Source organism: Onychostruthus taczanowskii, unplaced genomic scaffold (genome assembly GCF_017590055.1).
Source record: "Onychostruthus taczanowskii isolate IOZ18803 unplaced genomic scaffold, ASM1759005v1 scaffold2, whole genome shotgun sequence".
In the NCBI taxonomy this organism is placed as follows: domain Eukaryota; kingdom Metazoa; phylum Chordata; class Aves; order Passeriformes; family Passeridae; genus Onychostruthus; species Onychostruthus taczanowskii.
Genome location: NW_024499239.1, coordinates 11935912 through 11955524, shown reverse-complemented (window position 1 = coordinate 11955524; position 19613 = coordinate 11935912). Strand labels below are relative to the sequence as shown.

The 19613-nt window shown below is 39.3% G+C and overlaps 1 protein-coding gene across 1 annotated transcript in view; it reads left to right on the top strand.

Annotated features, from left to right (window-relative positions):
• Window positions 1-15177: 15177 nt before the first annotated feature.
• The window catches only part of TBC1D19 (TBC1 domain family member 19), a 48895-nt gene continuing 44459 nt past the window's right edge, over window positions 15178-19613 (top strand). The window contains exon 1 of the mRNA XM_041402811.1: window positions 15178-15319. Coding sequence (XP_041258745.1) covers window positions 15221-15319 — 99 coding nt within the window. The 5' untranslated portion in view covers window positions 15178-15220. The remainder of the gene's footprint in view (window positions 15320-19613) is intronic.

The following is a 19613-nucleotide window of genomic DNA, read 5'->3' as shown; positions in this document are numbered from 1 at the left end:
CCCTCACTGAGCCCCAGCCCAAGGCATGGGCCCACTTCAGTGTCAAGATATGCTTGCTAAGCACATGCAAGATGGGTGAAGCCAGTGAGGCCAGCAGCCACGGCCGGAGGCTTCACAGGATCGGCAAAAAGGCAAACTGACCCAGGCTGCACTGGACAGAGCTCGCCTTGCGTGCTGTGCAGGCAGCAAAGGAGCTGGATCACAGTGGTAGGAGACAGCAGGTGCAGCACAGGCTTGAAGAGCTGAGGGATAAGTACTGAGCCATGACTAACTCCAGAAGGTACTAATTTCAACCAAAAGCAAGAGCAGAATATGTGAGGGAATGATATTCTGTGCAAATCCCAGCAACTGTGGAGTTAGTGTTTAAAACAAAGTGGATCACCTTGTTCACATACTCAGGACTCCGAATGTATAAGGTGCAGCTTTCCTCTACAAATTTGTCCAGAGATTTTATCTGTTAGTAGAGTCCTCATCAGTTTTCCTTCTCTGAACGCCAGACTTACAGACTGGCTCACAATTCCAAGGGTCTAGTTCCCCTGGAGTCCTTTTTAAACATTGGCATCACATTTACAAAATTTTTTTCCCCTGGCAACAACGTAGTTCTAAACAATAGATTGCACATCATAGTTAATAATTTTACTGTTTCCTTTAGAAATTCTGGATGGATACCATCTGGTCCTAGGCTGAGCTTGATTCAGCATCTGCTAGTTAAATTGCCAGAGTAAATGAGGAAGAATTTGCAATGAACTCTTGACTCCCATTTTGGAGTGGATTTCTGCATGAAATGTATTGAGATCAAAGAGTTTTGTTTTTCTAGGCTTTTATTTTGCATAGATTTACTCAAATGTACAGCCAATAGTCGTCATGTTTGAACAGTTCTGAGTTGCCTTTATAATATCATTTCTCTCCACTACATTTAGCTAACTGCTTGACAGATCACTCTCCATGCAGATCAGTCTCATCTCATTGTCTCCCTGCAAGTTTCAGGAGAGACAAAAAAGGAGGCTTTAACGAAATGCTTGCTCATTGCAGATGTAGTTTTGTCATTTAGGAGAAACAAAAACCCTGTCTGTCCACTTGTACTTAATCATGAATTATCTGGGATGTTGAAAGTTTTAGGCAAGAACTTCTCTGGAGCTGGGTGTTTTATTACCAACTCTGATTTATTAATAAAAGTGGTTTTTAATTAAAAAATAATTTAAGTATCTTGATATGACTGCATTGATAGTTTGGACAAAAGTATACCAAAAATTTTTTCCCTATATTTGAAGGAGGTTTGCTTATCCATGATACAAAAGAATCTGCCTCTTTTAATTCTAATCTTAATCCTTTACTCCCCTGTAATGTCATATACTGAACACACTGCCCTTACAGCCAAAACAGGTGGTGTGCTCTGCCATTTCCTGCTATCTATATGTATATTTTTTCATCCAAAACTAAACCACATCAATGTACAGTTACCACATTCTTTTTTTTCCCCTGAAGAATACTCTGTTCTGTTTTTTCATTAATTTGACAAAGATCTTAAATAGAAAATCCACTTGTAAAATGAGTAATTTGGAAAAGCATATCTGTATCTGGTGTCAAATTTACAAATAGGTTTAGGTTTACCTTAGGTTAGACCTTACCAGGTCTTTTTTGTCCTGACAAGTGAAATGAAATAAAACAATTAGAAAAAAACATATATGGAAAATCATGGTCTACTTCTGTTCAGATCATACTGATTTGAACTAAATAATATAAGGATGAAATTTAGTTCCGAGAACCTTGTTGTACTATCAGTGATTTCTGAAATGCCATTCACCAACCACAGATGGGATCAAAGGCAAACAAGGTTCTCCTGCTGCCGCTGCAATGCTTCTGCAAAGCAGTAGGCATTACATGGCACATTCTTTAATTAATCTCTGGAAGACTCCACAGGTCTTCAATAATGAAATTCTTGTATTTAGGTCACGTTATTATCAAGACACATCTCAATGTACCTTTTAAATTATTTGGGGGTGACCACTTTTAATGGTTTTGAAGTGCAAATTCATAGTGTTTGAACTTCCTGGATATTTGCAGTACAATTGATCTGACCTACCTGTGAGATGCAACACAGCTGGTCCTGATGCCTTCATGGGCATCCAGGCAGCCTGTCCTACCACCTTCCTCAGAAGAGAAGAAATGAGACCTCCCAGGTGATGGCTGTGAGCTCTGTACAGCATTCAAGGCTCTCTGATGAATGGGATGAATAAAGCATATTGTCTCTGTAAATCCTCAGGTCCAATTTCATAAACATGGTAAAGTTTCTATGGGCTTCCAGGGTGCAAAAGGGATTTCTGCTCCAGAGATGTCTATGCAAATTCTGTCTACAATTTAGGGAAACTGCTTCAAAGAAATATGTATAAATCATTTGTCCAGTGTAACATAAGTTCTCAAAACAATCCTTCTGACGCCCTGTGATATTACTGAAGTCTGGGATGAGTCATGTCCCACTCATTCCGTCCAAATGGTTCACCATGCATGCTGCTACTCACGTTGGCACTTCTCAGACTGTCACTGAGCTCAGCATCTCCTCTCCCCACACATCTGGCCCTCTAACTATTAAAAATTGAGGGCAGAAATTACATCAATGCTCTCTGAAGAACTGAAGCTGATCCTTTTCCTTTTTGTGTCTTATCATAATGGATTCATAAGTGTAATGAGGAATGAATACACACCCATGAAAGAGGAACACAGATATTTTTAAAAGGTATTTGTTTCTTTTGCAGGCTATACGTGATGTTGTATAACCCTTTTTATCCCTTCACCCTGTGAATATTAATTAGTTCAGGATTTAAGCTAGAGATGCAAGCGAATAGCCCTGTATACCCTTATACTATGGGTATATTATGTGCTAGAGCTCCATGCCAAGTAAACTGCATCAACAGATGGCCCAGGAGATCACTTTTTTGGATTATATTAACACCATCAAATGTTGGTACCATTAATGTTCTCCTTTGAGCAAACCTTTACATATTAGACCAACATCAGTCAAAGTTAAAATCCATTACATGATCTAAGGTACTGGTCATCTGAGACTTTTCTGATGTACAGTCATGGCATGGTTTACAAAAAACAGATAAAAGATCAGGGATTGCCACCAGAAACAACCCCAATAGGTTGCAACGTCAGCAACAAAATGGCACAGCTGTTCTTGACAGTACTCAACTCCCTAAGAAAACTTAAAACAGCAACAAGCTGCTAAATAAAACCCCACCTGTAACAACTGAGAACTGTAGTCTTTGATTTTAAGATTTCATTTAGGCACATAGTAAAGACTCACAATTATTTTCCCACAAGAGATTTTCATTAGCATATCTCAGAGAGGTATATTCATTAAATTAGTTATGTTAACTGCAGCTGCTATGAGTTTCAATTTAAAGATGAATAACAAAGCAAGTATTTGGCACAGGCCACTCCGTGGGAGAGTGGAAGACTTGGGAAAAGCAAGGAAGTCTTTTCAGACGGCTGCTGTCTGATACTTTGCTCTCAAAAGAAGCCACGCTATCCTCATGATGTTAAGATCAAATGGATTTCCACATTTCTACAGAATTAGATAAAGAGATGTTAATTTCACAACACCAACTAAGTAATTTAGAGAGTGGCTGTGCAATTAGCAGAGAGGAAATGGAGAAGGTCAGCTGATGTATTATTGGGTGAATTGGTACCAGCATGTCTGAAGCCAGGGCTTCAGTTTGTGTGTCTTACTATGTACAGAGAGAAATTAGTTTGTGTTCCATAGCATCTCATCTAACATCAACATTTTTAGAGGAGTATCAGTGTGTGTTGATAATAAATTCCCTTAAGGTAATACTACTGAACTTTGTTTACTGACATCTGAGTTCCCAAGAGTCTTCTAATCCTTGTTTGAAGAGAACCCAAGATATGGGAATCAAGAGAGGCATTGTCTCTATTAGACAAATACTGAAAATTACACTTACATAAAATGAATAAATTTAATCAGCAATAGTCATTCTTTAAAGTTTCAGTTTTTTATAGGAAACAAACTTCCTGTGAGCTGTCATCTAATTTGACATAAATTTGCACAAGTCTGCACAAGAAACAGAACATACAATTTGTAATATTTTGATGAATTCTCTGTTATTCAGTACCGAAGAGGGGCACATAGCCTTAGATTTTAATAACTGGCTAAACCTCTTCTCAACAACTGATATCTGAATATGCATTTTAGTAATTTGAAACAATTCAAACAATGGAATGAGGGTAAAGAGCAAAAATTTTAGAAGATATTGCAAAATGTCTCTCCACTAGAAGACCTATCATTACTGCTGGTACAACACAGACAGCTACTGTACTCTATAAAAGCCTGTCAGCAAAGCCCTCAAGGAAACAACACTCCTTGAAAGTATGTCACCAATGTAGGATTTTGATCTAATAAATAGAAAAAGCAAAAGACTGTGGGATGTCTAGAACTTTGCTGATTTCCCCTTGTCATGATTTTGCATGGAAGGGTAGTCAGACAGCAAGATGACAGGTTGTCCCCTTCAAATTATGGGCTTATATAATGAAAGTAAGATTTCAAATTAGGCTCATGGCCTGCATTCTGTTGTACACAATTAAGTATTTTATTGTTTGACTCTTGTTCTCTTACTGTGATAATCTCCAGGCCAGTTTTTTCAGTTAAATGGAACTCTGCTAGCTGGCACTTTGGACTAATTATTGAACACAGTAAGAGGAGGTACAGGGAGACCCTCAGGAGCAAAGACAATTTACCCCAGCTGAAGTTTTCTTCCAGGTCTTAATTTCTGGGATGTTTAGCTTTATTTGTAAATTAGCTAAATGCTCTTTGCATTTTGGACTTTGATTGGTATACAGCTATCTAATAACTGTACATAGAAAGTTGTCTGAATAATTTTCTGAGAAACTGGGGGAGGCAAGTCAAGTCCATAGTGACAAAAAATACTCTAATTTATTTCAATTATTGTGCTAAGCAGTCCTGGAAGTATTTGATAGCAATTTCAACACACTATTAAAATACTGAAACACTGAAAATAATACTTTCCAGAGTTTCAGCACAGATGAGCTGTTAAATGATGGTATTGTTGGACTTACTTGCCAGGTTTTTGTCTATATAATCCTTAAGAAAATATATTCTGAGGAACAATTGCTGTAGTTAGTTTGGACTATTTGTTCATGTTTATATGGTATTACACAGTGCAGGGAGTTAATGTGACTGAAAGTATGTAAGTTTTAAATTAACTTTCATTGTTTAGTCTTTGCTTACATTACAAAACTGTTTTAAATCTGCCAAGAAGTCTCAGCTCTCAAAAGAAGGGAGAAAAAAATCTCCAAGGACAAACTCAGCTCTGAATTCTCTACACTCACTTTTTGACAGAATCAGATGCAGTCAGGCTGCTGTGGTATGTCCAAATATCCAGGGTTTATAAATTAAGCATATCAGAAGTTGGATCTTGTGGATGTAATCCTTGTATATAGAAAAGTTACATGCCACACTCTTGGCTTTGTTTTTTTTTTTTTTGGGGTTTTTTTTTTTTTGTTTTTTTTTTTTTTTTTTTTTATGAACATTTGAAAATTTGCAGTATATTAACTGCAATTAACTGGGTGATTTTTTTCTAATATTATTGTGTGTGTGCCTGAAGCCATTATCTCATATTTGCAATTTCATGTAATTGTGCTTTGGCCCTTTCCAGAACCAACTGCTGTAGTGCTAAGTGTGCTCTGTACAGAAAAACAGTGCAAAGGAGTCACAGCTCATACTCACTACTGTGTCTCTTCTTGGATACTTTACCTCTTCACAATGTTCTCCTTTTATTCTAATACATTCATTTTGCAATCCTACAATGTGGGAAAAATGAATAAATTGAAGAAAGAAAGGTATTTCTGATGAGATAATGACAAAAGATCAGTAACATTTTGTGTTTTGCTTTTACAAGCTTTGCTGACTCAAGTTCCTGGAGCAAGTAAAGAGTTTTTAAAATATTCTAAGCAATATGCTAGTTAAATACTCTCAGTTTACACTGTCACCCACTCTGGTTTTAAACCCAGTGGTACTTAAAGCATAATCCTGCTCAAACCATAGTCTAACAGTGATCTTATCTCTTTAATTTCAATTTACATTTCTGTTAGAAAATTAGAATTGCCAGCTGCGATTTTCTACTTTGTAGAGATAGACCTCCCTAAAGTTTTCACTTAATCCTCAAATACTGTTCATGAATGTTTTTAGGAGTCAAATGGGAATGCTCTGGCAAAAAAAAAAAAAAAAAAAAAAAAAAAAAAAAAAAAAAAAAAAAAAAAAAAAAAAAAAAAAAAAAAAAAATCACTATTTCATTAGCTGTTAAACTGAGCCATTTCATACCAGAATATCTTTTTCACGAGACCTTATAAAGAGAATACTAAAAATTTAAAATTGGATTCTGTGAGAAATATTCAAATAAATTCTAAAAAATCAGATCATGATATAAATTGGTAAATAAGTTTTTATCTTCTGTTTCAAGAGGAGTAGATGGTAGGTCACATACCACATTATCCAACCAAAAATAATAGGAAACTTTTATTCCTGTAGTCTGAAGTGTTACTAAATAGCCAAAGCCTTACAGATTTAACATTGTTTGAGAAGAAACTGGCAGTACAAATTGCTAGTTTTTTATTAAATCCAGCCGAATTATCAAGAAGGCAATAAATTTCAATTTCCTTAATAGTACAGGGGAATGAGAAAAAAAACCCAGGATTTTTTCTTGCTTACACTTTTCCCATCACCCTGACATGGTGGCTCATTTAGTTAAGTGACATGTTAACAACTTCTTCTGTTCCTTCTTCAGTGCATCCTCATGAGTGGTTCTTTACTTATTGCTCATCCTATTTGTGTGTAGTTTTCTCCTGCTTTAGGCCAACTTAACCAAAACTGTGAATTTGAAAATGACACCTTAAGTCTGGAGTGTTCATCCCTTAGGCAATCCAGGTGAGCTGGGTTCAGTACCTCCAACTGGTGTTATTTCCAGTTAAGTCTCAAAGACTTGTGCCTCTCGGATAAGATTATGAAAGCTAGTAGTATCTATTTTAAATATTTATCCCATCCATATTCTTGCTGCAAACCTCACAGATATATCTGGAAACAGAAAAACAACCCTACATTTTAAAAGTAGCTTCCTTGAAAGAGTCAGCGTCATGAAGTTGTGTCAGAGGAGCTTTAAGTTGGATATCAGGAAGAGGCTCCTCACCCAGAGGGAGGTTGGGCACTGGAACAGGCTCCCCAGGGAAGTGGCACAGCCACAGCCTGGCAGAGTTCAAGGAAGCATTTGAACAACAGTCCCAGGCACAAGGTGCGACTGTTGGGGATTGTGCTGTGCAGGGTCTGGAGCTGGAGTTGATGATCCTGAGGTCCCTTCCAACTCAGGATATTCTCTGCTTCTGTGATGATCTCATGCTGTTATTTCCCTGTATGCCAACACATACGTGGGGGCCGAGCTTATGTATCACACCTTTGATCTAAAATTTTATTATGCTGCTTTTGTTTTTAGCCTAATTTTGCCAAAATGAAAAGCCCATCATAGGTTGATGCTATACTTTATCCAGCAGGAATCCACCCAGCTCTACTCTCTGTGAGTGCAAGCCTCAATTCAGTCCCAGATAAAGACCAGGAAATATGTGTATTTATTTAAGCTCAGAGTGCATTTCATCCCATCTGCTCTGGAAAATGGGTCCTTTGCTTAACAATGGGTAGGAATGTTGAGTACCAGGGTCCTTCCTATCAAGACCAATACATTGCATTGCTATACGACTGCTTTTTCATATTAATGACTGATAGTCTCAGACAAGCTGTACAGTTTTTGGTTTATCAGTTTCATACCTTGTCTCTCTTTTTTTTTTTTTTTCCAATAAATAAAATTTATTTCAACCCTTCCTGAGCTCTTTAGCACATTCACTTTTGTGAATGTTTTCTAATTTGCCTTCCTGGTCTTTCTGGGAGCATGCTGCAATATAGATTGTAAGATTCAAGCCTGTATCCTGTAATTAACAAAATAATACAATTTTTTAGGTACTACCTCTGTCCTTTTTTTGATTTAGCAAATTTGTTGTGCATTTGAAAGATTTCTTTACAGACCTCTAAACAGTGATGCAAAACAGAAAACCTAACTGCATTTTTATATTTAAAATTTTTGGTTTCAGTGTGCAGAGCTTAGTCTGAAATCAAATCATTTGGGTTTGTTTGTGCTCCCTAGAGCTGTGTATAATATTTTGGTGTCATTTTTCCTTTAAGCAGATCCGTATATTAATTTGTATGTTTTGGGTTAGTGAAAGCAGGGTAGTCTGCTACTCAATGGCTCTGAATCCAGCCTCCAGAGCTGTGCTTCACGTATGTGTGCTCTTCCATCCCACTGTTCCACTCTTTTTTGGGTGAATTTTTGAGCATATATATATATGTACATATATATATATATATATATACACAACACATTCCCACAGTAAAAGTTTGATCATCTAGTCATGCTTCATATATGCACAACAATTCCTGTAACAGACAGTATTAGTAATCAATGTTTCAGACAAATTTCTGCAATAATGCATTCCTGTATACGAACAGAGAAATTTAGAAATTTAGAAATTAGGGCTCAGTTTTACATTTTGACTTAATCTCTTTGAGCTAATACAGGACAACTGCAACTGTTTCAACATAGGATTCTTTAGGCCCTCACTTATGGCCCGAGATGTGTCAGAGAAGATTCTTTTCCATAGTTGGTGATGATATTTAATCAGTGCCCGGTGCTCCCTTTCAACGATACATGGCATTTATTTGTCCCTGCAGGGAAAGGAAAGCATCATCACTGGAGAAAAAAACTATGAGAAACTTATGAAGGTTTGCCTGCTATCCTCTGCTCATCCAGCATTTCCTTTTTGCTGCACTTCCAACTATCTTTCCAACAGAGCAGACATCAAGTTAAGGAAGCGGAAATCAAGGTAAAGGATATGTGAAAAATCCTTGTAATGGAAGTAAAAATCTCCCTGACTGAAACTAGATTGTTTTTTGGAACAGTTACAGTAGCTGGTAAACCATAACTGTGTTAGTTTCTGGGGTCCCCATCGAAGGAAGGAAATTGATGAATCTGACTCTATGTTCTTAGAAGGCTAATTTATTATTTTATGATATTATTATATTAAAGAATATTGAAACTAAAACAATACTGAACTATACTAAAGAATACAGAAAGGATACAGACAGAAGGCTAGAAAGTATGATAATGAAAACTCGTGACTCCTTCCAGAGTCCCGACACAGCCTTACCGTGATTGGTCATTAAGTCAAAGCAATTCACATGAAACCAATCAAACATGCACCTGTTGGTAAACAATGTCCAAACCACATTCCAAAGCAGCAAAGCACAGGAGAAGTAAATCAGATAATTATTGTTTTCCTTTTTCCCTTCAGCTTCTCAGCTTCCCAGGAGAAAATCCTGGGCAAAGAGATTTTTCCAGAAAATATGACAGTGACACCATAACCATTACAAAAACCCTTCAAGAGTTTCTAGTTCCTTTTGGTTTATTCTCCACTTTTGATTCTTCTATTTGAAAATTTATCAAACAAGGAAATGAAACAATGGAATAATCCTTTGCATAAAAAAAAGAGAGAGAAGAGAAAGGATTAATCAACTTTGTCATCAAATCTTAATCAGAAGAATAAAGTGCACTCAAGAAGAGATCCTTTTTCTGCCAACTGAAGTTTATGATTACCTCTTAATGATTAAGGAGAAGGCAGCTATGATCCAGACACGACATAATGTATCCAAGGTGGTCTGTGGGTTGTTGAAGGCTTACAACACACACTGATATGACTGTGTAGTAAATTGTATATATTCCAGGCAGTGAACAGACGTATAACAGACTACCTTAAAACATTTATCACATTTTCCACAGAAGACAAAAGTCCCCTACTGCAATAAGTAGGATATAGCATCAAGAAGATTTTTCAGTGGAGTAATGCTCAATATTGTGTAACAAATAAACAGAGAATGAGAGGGTTTGATATTTTTCAAAAGTAGATATTAAAACATCACCATGGATATGTTTTTAGATATTTTCATAGCATCATGGAAAGGTTTGGGTTGGAAGGAACCTTAAAGATTATGTAGTTCCAATCCCCCCCCTCCAAGGGCAGGGATGCCACCCACTAGATCAGATTGTTCCTATCTTTAAAAAGAGCATACCTCTTGTGACAGACAGGACCCAAGTCCTGCTTGTATTTACATCACATAGACTCACTGGAGTCAATGGGTTTGAAAAGAACATAGAATCTCACTCTAGCACACCCACACACCAGCAAACTCTGACATGGAGATGTTAACTAAGAATCCACTGACACAGTTCTTTTTACTGCTTTTCTCCCTTATAGACCAATTGGTTAAATTTTGTAAAAACCTTAAAAGAAATAGCTAAAGTAAGCTGCTATGTATGACCTGAGAAAATGCTTGTTCATGAATGCTGAATCATGTATTTTAAAAGGTTTGGCTAAGTACAATAGTTGTATAAACTTTCCAACAGACTTGCTCTCAGGTGAATATACAATTTAAAGAAACAAAATATACATGCCATGTGTGAAGTGCATAAACTACTCAGTGTATCAATGATATTTGTGATTCAGCATGTGTTTCTCTTCAGTGTGTAACCAGACGGACTCCATTTCTGCCTTACATCCATGAAATTCTACATTGGCATAATTGCATCTTCATGCATGGCAAGTGCACACATGGGATTTTAGCAACCAGAAGATACAGAATATTACTGCTAAAACCCATGTCACTTGACTAATAATAGAACATAAAAAACTGACTAAATCTAATAACACAAGAAAAACTAGGGACTGTGTGCATGTTAGTTTTGTTACACATCCGATAACTCACAGTTCCGGCTATGACTCAGAAATGCTACAAAAAAGTACCACTAACAGATATTATGACCTGAAATACATGGTCCTCTCTAGGGAGGCTTATACTACCTAAAACCAAGGTTTGGCAGGAAATTACTGAAAATGAAGAACTGGAGCAACATGAAACTCTTGAGACTAGACTGATAATCCTTGACTGGTAGTCTAAGTCCAGCTCTCAAGTTCAGCCACATATTAGAGAAAATATATTACTTCTCATGGACAACATTCTGCAATAAGAGATGTTTTCTGCTCTCATAAGTGAAGATACACCATCTAAACTTCCTACATTCTTCAGATTGCATCAGTGGTATTGGGGCAAAAAAAAAAAAATCTCATTACTCCACAGGAACTGATTATTTTGAAGAAAGTATTGAAACTTGTCAAAATACACACTGTCACTTTTTGGTAATTTGAATAAAGTTTGAAAGTCAGAAGGGTGAGTCACTGACAGACCTTTCTTCTTTTGTCACACATCTGTTATCAGCTCCAAACAATATATCATGATTCTGACTGCACAAGGAAACCGGTGGATATTATAAAGAGTAGCTTGCAGGATTGGCCTATAATAGAGATTAAAGTTTAATATACATTTGTCTAATATAAAGAGTGAGCACACTGAATAAAAGACTGAATATGATGTTCTCTGAAAGTATCTGCTTGGATGAGAAATCTATTGGAACTTGACACTTTAGTTCACAGGTGAAGTTCTGATAATGGCTTGAAACAGGGGACAGGGGTAATGGATTTCAAGCCCTCATGAATTAAAATGGTTCCAAGTGGAGAAAGAAGAAATGACATTTTGTACAGGAGTAGCTCTTTAGATGAAAAAAAACTACTAACCAACTACACAAAAAATCCAATTTATCTGAGTGAGGATAAAAGTACCCTGTCTGAAGAAAGGAAGATTTGGAGGTTTGGGGGGTAAGGGAGAATGTGTGTGGCTTTTGTTTAAGTTTGTTAGGGTTTTTTCCTCAAATGTCTTATCCTTTTGTTTTGGTAGAAAATAGAAAGTTGTTGGGTTGGTTTTTGGTTTTGGTTTTTGGTTTTGGTTTTTTGGTTTGGTTTTTTGGTTTTGCTTTTTGGTTTTGGTTTTTTGGTTTTTTTTTCCTAAACCTGGGTTTCTGTGGCACGTGGCTGACACCTGACCCAGACTGCAACTGGGGTTTGCCCACACTGTCATCCTCCTGCTAGCACAAAGGAAAAAGGGAATAGCTTAGAGAGCTACACAGCACTTACGATGCATTATCAGGCTGAATGCATTATGTAGCTCTGCCTGGATAGCATTAAGCCCCTTGGCACTCAGGGTGCAAAGGAAAGGGAAGCAGCTCACCCACAGCAGTCAGTCCCAGTGACTGCATGCTTAGTCCTACTCTGCACCACACCTTGCTCCCTTCTCCTGCCAGCACTGAGTGCAGGAAGGCACCCAGCCTCAGCACAGGTAAGGGGGCAGTGCTCCCACTCCAGCCCCTCTGCACCCCTGTTCCCCCAGCAGAGACAGCAGCCCTAAGAGGAGACTTCATGATTTGGCATTTCCCACAGCCACAGAATGAAAGGTGAAGGTGGGATCAGTGCAGCGTGGGTGCTGTGAATGGCTGAGGCAGAGTGTCTTAGGAGCAGCTGACTGGAAGTGCTGGGATTTTGTTGACTGCTGGGATTCTGTGACTGGGACTGTTGGGATTTTATTGACTTTGCTAGTATTTTGTTGTCTTCCCTCACCCACTATCTGTCACAGAACACCCCTGCCTCCTGGTGATACCTGCAGACAGCCTAGTTTGATATTAGGTCAACTACCACATTACGTGGAAAAAGCCAAGCTGACTGACTGTAATTTTTACTTTCTGTTTCCAGATTCTCGGTGCTTTCCAGACCTGATGTGGCAGATTAATAAAAGACACTTGGGATACCAGTATCAATACAGTTGAGTAACTTGACACAAAACACAGTAAACTAAGGCATAACAATGTAAAACACTGCAGTGGAATGGAGGAGGAATACAAAGGGAAGACAATTGATGTTCAAGGTTGTATGACTGAGACACTGAGAAGGAAAGACCAACAACCCATAACAGAAAAATGATGACATCTACACCAGACCTCCTAATAAAACCAACAAGCTACCTCTGGTATGTGGTACTGGACATCATAAACCCACTCTATGCTGACTGTACTGCAGTTGCTTACTTGCAATTTAAAAGTAAATCATGATGAAAAAGCTGTAATTGTCAAAAACTTATCACAGGAACCAAGTTAAACCAGTTGTGTGATAGCAAGGGGATAGGCTAAAGCATTAGTTGGGACTTCTGCCAATGCCTGTTATTTAAGTGATACTTTCTAATAAAGACCACGTATTTCTCAAGCTGCTATGCAGTACACTCCTTGTAAGGAAACAAAAAAGAAGCACACACTTAAGCATGAGATTTCTTAACTAGATATGGTAGGGATACACAAGAAGCTGTTAACAGCCCTTGGTAAGATTCTGTAGATTATCTCTTTATATTGCCCTACTTTTAAGCTTGGACGGGCATTTACAAGAAGTAAGTTTTTCCACACATACTGGAGATGTAACTGACCAAAGGGAAATGCAGTGGAAGGAAACCAGGCTGGAAACAGCCTAAAAAACCAGGGAATGAAGACTGACAGATGTGCATAGGCAGAGAGCAGAGATATTATTTTGGAAATGCGGGAAATTATTCATCTGCAGCTGACATTAATTTTTTGTCCTGTTTTCTTGACCTATAGTGATCAGGATGGCTTTTGCAGACCTGCAAAGTGTGGTGCATTGCACAAGAAACTCACCTGACGCATGGTTTCCCCGTACTCCCCAGTGGCAGGGGAACACACACTTCTAACCAGCAAGGTGTTGTGGCTTCTGTCCCACACCATGACCTGCCCTGTGGCCACATGTGGTGCCTGCAGATCCCATGGAAAGCAGCCAGAGACCCTGTTGTGCTACCAGCAGGAATGTAGACAAAAATATCATTAACTCTCTCAATACACAGGAAAAAAAAAAAAGCATTCACTGTTGCCCTTAACATCATACATGCATGTAAGAAAAGAAGTGACAGAAAACCTGATGTAAATCAGAATAGATATTCAAGGCACTGGTAGGCAACTGGGTGCTTCATTTCCCCATGCTCTCCCCATGAAATACTAAGAAGAAACCTCTCCTCAGTATTTTGATTAGCATAAGTGACTTTTTCAGGTTTTTCTACAGTTCATTAAAGAACTTCATCTCTCTGACCTTCTATTACTATTATTTTTTTAAATTTCAACTTATCCAGAAATGATCACAGCTAAGTCAAAACTGGCTTCAGACAAACGAGTTCAGGTGCATTTTTTATACCTATTATAGGCAGTTGTTTTTTCTTTTGATGAAACTGATGACATCTATCATTTCCTCATATCTGTCACTCCTAACAGTGAAAAATTACTCCTGAGGTTTCAAAATCTTGAAACATTCTTTGTTTTACAGAGGTCATCCTCAGAGCTGAAAAGGGGTCCTAATGCTTTAGAGGTCAACGAACAGCTTTTCCATGTTACCTCCTCTCTTAGCTTATTCCTTAATCCTTCTGGGACTTTAAAAATGGGTATTTTGACATAGGAAATAAGTTTATTAAGTAAAAATTTGATGGCATGGTTCTGTTACTGATGCACGTAGGAGTAGATTTTCCCGGAGAGGCTAAAGAGATGCGAGCTCCGGGCAGGCCCCTCACGCCGGGCTGCGCACAGCGCACCCGCCCGCTCGGCTCCAAGCGCCGTGCCGGCTCCGGCACCGCGCCGAGCAGACGAGGGAAAATATCCAAAAATGCTAGAAAACTTCCCAGCAATACGGGCCGACTTGTATCCCTCGAGAAGCAACAAAAACGTGTCTTGGGGCTGGACAAACCGGTCCATAAGCAGGAGTCAGCCCAGGGCCCGGGCACCCCAGCAGCTGAATCGCTGCGCTGGGACCAGCACCCGTCATCTCTTTCCCTTCTTTCCTTCCTTTCTTTCTGTGCTTATACAGGAGGTCAGGGCAATAAAATTTACAATAATTTTCTCATAACGCTTTCTGACTGTTTGCAGGCCCTCTGACTTTCGTCGCTCATTTCGCTCGGGAGCACCTCGGGCCCCTGCGCGCCTCCTTCCCCTTCAGGGCGGGGCAGCGACGCCGCGGAACCTTTCCGTGCGGGGCCGCGGAACCTTTCCATGCGGCGCCGCTTCCCGCCCGGACGCAGCCGCAGGCCGGCGCGCTGCCGCCGTTGCCGGGTAACGCGGCGGTGCGGCGGCGAAGGCGGCCCGGCCGCGCAGGGGCCGCGATGCTGGAGCCGGACCGCGGGCTGTCCCTCACCATCGCCAGGGTCGTGCAGCGCCTGCAGGGCTCCAGCCTCCACTCACAGCTGGAGCGACAGGCCCGGGTGAGCCCTGACCTGCCGCTGTGCCCCCACGCACGCCTCCCTTCCGCGCTGCCCCTCCCCGGCGCTTTGTTCCCGGCCGTCGCCCCCGGCCCTGGTGGCCCGATCGTGGGCGGGGGGTTCGGGCCCCCCGGCGCCCCTCGTCCCCTCCCTCTTTTCCTCCGTGTCCCGCTCCTCTCTGTCCTCGGCGGGGCCGGAGAGCGGCGTGTTTGGTTTCTAGAGGCGTGTTTGTTGTGTTTCCCCTTGGGACCCAAGGATTTCGTAGTGAATATGAAGACTATCCGTCTGAAATCTGAGTGCTTCAAATATAGCTCCTGAAACGAATTGCTTTTTTAATCTTTAAAATTTGGAGAGCTCTAAATTCCACCCACCCTCCCCCGCTCCTCTAGTGTCCCTGGGAAAATGAGGATTTGGTGAAAGGAAGTGAAAATAAATTAAAAAAAATACGCATGGAAGTAAATTTTAGTAGCTGGGATAACAGCTGCTTTTTAAAAAATATATATTTAATAACTTATCTTCACTTGGAGCCAGATTTTCATATTTTAGCTGAATTTAAGTTAGGATGTTTCAGATTAAAATTGCATCCATTTTCATGATCATAACCTAGTCATTGTGCTGCAACAAATATTGTGCATTACTGAAATATTTTGGATGGGGTTCTGTAAAATCTTGTGCTTTTGGTTTTGGGTTTTTTTTTTTTTCAAATACTGGTTAAAATTATACAGGTTGGGGTTTTTTCTTTGTTTGTTCTGTTTTTTTTTTTTTTTTTTTTTTTTTAGGATGCCATGTCCATTATTTGTCCATTCGTTTTGTTGCATTTTTAAATGAAACGTGATTTTCCTCTTTGAATGTCCCTGAAGCTTTCTATTACAAGTGACATCACTGTCACACTGCCTATTTCTTTGTGTTTTGTATTTAAATGTACTGATTTGGTCTCTAAATGCTTTTATAAATGTGTGTCTGCCTTGCTTCTGTTGACAGGGCTTTCTAAATATTTGCATAAGCCAATGTACATGACTTGAAGGGGGCTGGAATTATGAAGGAGTGTAGAGGCTGGGTTCTGCTAAATGTTGGGAAATTGAGTGTCCAAAAAAACCTGGCATGAAGAGTGGAGAGTCAGACCTTGTCCTCAGAAAGGGTGGAAGGGTGGTGAGCAGGGCTCGGTTCTAACTGCTCTGTTCCTGTTTCTAACAAACCTGAATGCACTCCCTTCCACGGGATTCTTTTATCCCTGTCTCTGACAGGGCCTGATTTCAGTAGTTTCATTCTTTGCATGGTTTTTTTTGAGACAGGAGGAAGCTTGGTGTCCTCGGGACTTGGCTGGGTGTTTAGAAGGTGCTAAACTGGGTGGGTGGCTTTGGTTTGGTGGAGGCATTTTGTGCAGGTGGGCACTGAGAACGTGAGCGGTGTCCTCCCAAGGTGGTGTTTGGAGTCTGAAAGGGCAGTGAGGTGCCCAAATCCCTGCTGGATATGAGAATGTATCTCCTATGATGGCTTTGCAGGGTACTGTTTTACAGATTTCTTGGAGAAGAAAGAAAAGGTGTTTGTATAGGTCATGTTCATTCTAGTCATATGAAATGCTAAGGGGAAAGAAAAGAAAGACAGCAACAAACATTCAAGCTGATTCTTAGAGTTGTGTTTGAAGCGTTTATAATAGCAGGTTAAATCAGAGCTGTAGTTTACTGTAGTGATCTGAAAGTTTATAGATACATCAGCAATGGGATTTCTCAATCGAATAAATTATCTCTTGGAGACTGTAGTTTAAATTAGTAGGGCCAAATGTACACTGTGTTTGCCAGGAATCTGTGTGTTCCTGATAGAAGAGGCTTTTTTGTTGACCTTGCACGCATTTGTGTTCCTTCAGGTACAGAAGACTTGCTTTGTTTATAAAGCTTGGACAGTCATGCTAGAGCTGTACTGTGCAGTTGCGAGGGCCCCTCAGACAGTGGCTGGTCTCCTGTCCCTCCCTGAGCACCTCTACAGAATTCTGGAAGTTTCTGAGTTTTGCTTCACTCTGTATTAAGCTAATGCTTGATATTCCTCTCACTACATCAGTATTGCTGGAGTTGCACTGTCAGATAGGAAATCTTTGCTGTTGCTGTGCATCGCTCCTGAACTTCAGTTTATTGGTAGGGTGTGATGGAGTTTTTTGTCTGCTGTTAACAGTGCTTTGTCTGCACAAGTTGTGATTTTGAAGGGTGGACCCTTTTTTAGGGGATTTTAAACTATTTTGGTAGATGCACACTGTATTTTGAGAAATCTTTGGAATCAGTGCATCAGAGTGAAACTTACTTTTGTTTTGGATCTTTGTACTGCAGTTACACTTCACAAATATTCTTCACCTCTTAGTGTAGAAAAGTATGTTGGTATTTGTTGCTCAAAAATATTTACTGTCTCTGAAAACATTACAGTCAAAATGGATCCTAAGGTCCATTATAATATTGCTTGAAATTTTGAGAGAACATATAGTCTCACAAACAGTATTTTAGCTATTAGAAAAACTATGTTTTGTAAATTTGTCTCTTCTTTTATTTTCTAGGAAGGAGAACTCAGAATGAACGGTTTCATTGATGAGTTAATAGAATTTTGGGGAAAACACAATGTCCTGACATTATTTGTGAGCGGTGATAGAGTAGCCCTGTGGTTATAAACTGATCAAAGCAGTGCTTTGCTTGGCTGTCACTGGGAGCCTGAGCTAGTGTCAAGGGCTGTGATACACAATCTCTTTGAAATAACTTTGGCGTGGGCATCAAATGATTTGCTGTCAGAGCTTGACCTCTGGGGATACCAAGATAATGACATTTTTATCCCAAGGATTGAAGTAGAGGTAGTGTCATGTAAGTGATGAATGAATAAATAAATAAATGTTAGGTTGATTTTTGTAGGTTGGGTTTTGATATATTTATATATTACTGCAGTTAATAGGAGAGATTCATGTGGGTAAGAGTGCTAATGTGCCTGTCACTTTGGAATTTCTTCTGAGCTTACTTTGTAGTGTTTTTTTGAAAGGAAAGAGTAACAGTGACAAGAGCCAAAATATTAGGTAGTAACTTTTCAACAGGTAGAATTGCTGCTGGTGTTAGTGGGGTAGCAGAGGAGAGACTTAATTTTCTGGGCACAACTTGACTGTGCAAGTTTGTAATCAAATTTGCTTGGTTTTGTCTTAACTTTTCCCCTTTTGAGTTGTAAATGTTTTTAAGATAGAGATTAGAGGTGTTTAGAAAAACTAAAACATCACATCTCAAGGACAAAATGCAGTTTTAAAACAAATTATTTTGTGAAATCTTGCTAAAATTCTGCTTTAGGGAAAATCTATGTCAGTGAACAGACAATAAAAATGAAACCATTGAGAGACATGAAAATGTGCTAAATTTTTAGCACATTTTCACTTGCAGCCAATGCAGAAACTGCATTTTTCATGATCTTTGAAAATCTTTGAGTTGGGCTTTATTAATCAGTTGAGATTAATCAATCTTAATTTTTGTCCCATGCAAACCTCTAATAGAAATCAGTCTAACTCAGAGTTGCCCAGAACCTCTAGTCACCAGGGACAAGTGACGAAGTTTTAAAAATACCCAACAAAACCAATGAAAAAACAAAAGCTTCAGTAGTTTTTTCCTAAAGAACTTTTCTAAAACAGAAGGTGACAATAAAATGAGAAGTTCTACATTGAAGATAAAGGTTTTAAATTATGTTTTAAATGGAACAAGAAAGAATCACAGTGCAAGATGTTTCTTATAGGTATGACTGGAATAGGACAACCTGAGGGGAACTTATAACAAAGCATGACAAGGGCTGTTAGAGTAGGCTAAAAGGGGTAATGTAAGTGTAAAAATCAGGCCTGATACCCCATCCCACCCCACTGTAGCAATTAAGTTTGGGAGTGAGAATACATTGGTGGAGGTACCTGAAGGTACGAAGAAGGGTGGAGAGGAGGTGTCGTGGTCAGAAACCCTGTCCAGGGGAGGGGAGTCTGCCACCATTCTTTGAGCAGACTTGTGATGGAACCAGAAGGCTTTAAAGACAGTATTGATCAGAGGAAGAGGTCAGAGTCTTTACAAGACTTCAGATGGAGCAAAGGAGGAATGGACTTTGGGAACGCTAGGAACATTGGAGCTGGAGTAGTGCCTGACTGTGCTTCTAAAGAAAGGGGAGGTAAATTAGCTTAGAATAATTTATGTGGAGTGAATGGTTTGCAAGATGTCTCAGCATATTGTTTTCGTGATATTTTTTGCCAGTTAAAAAAAAAAAAAGAAATTGATACCAATCTCAACTTATACAAAAGATCAAATTAAGA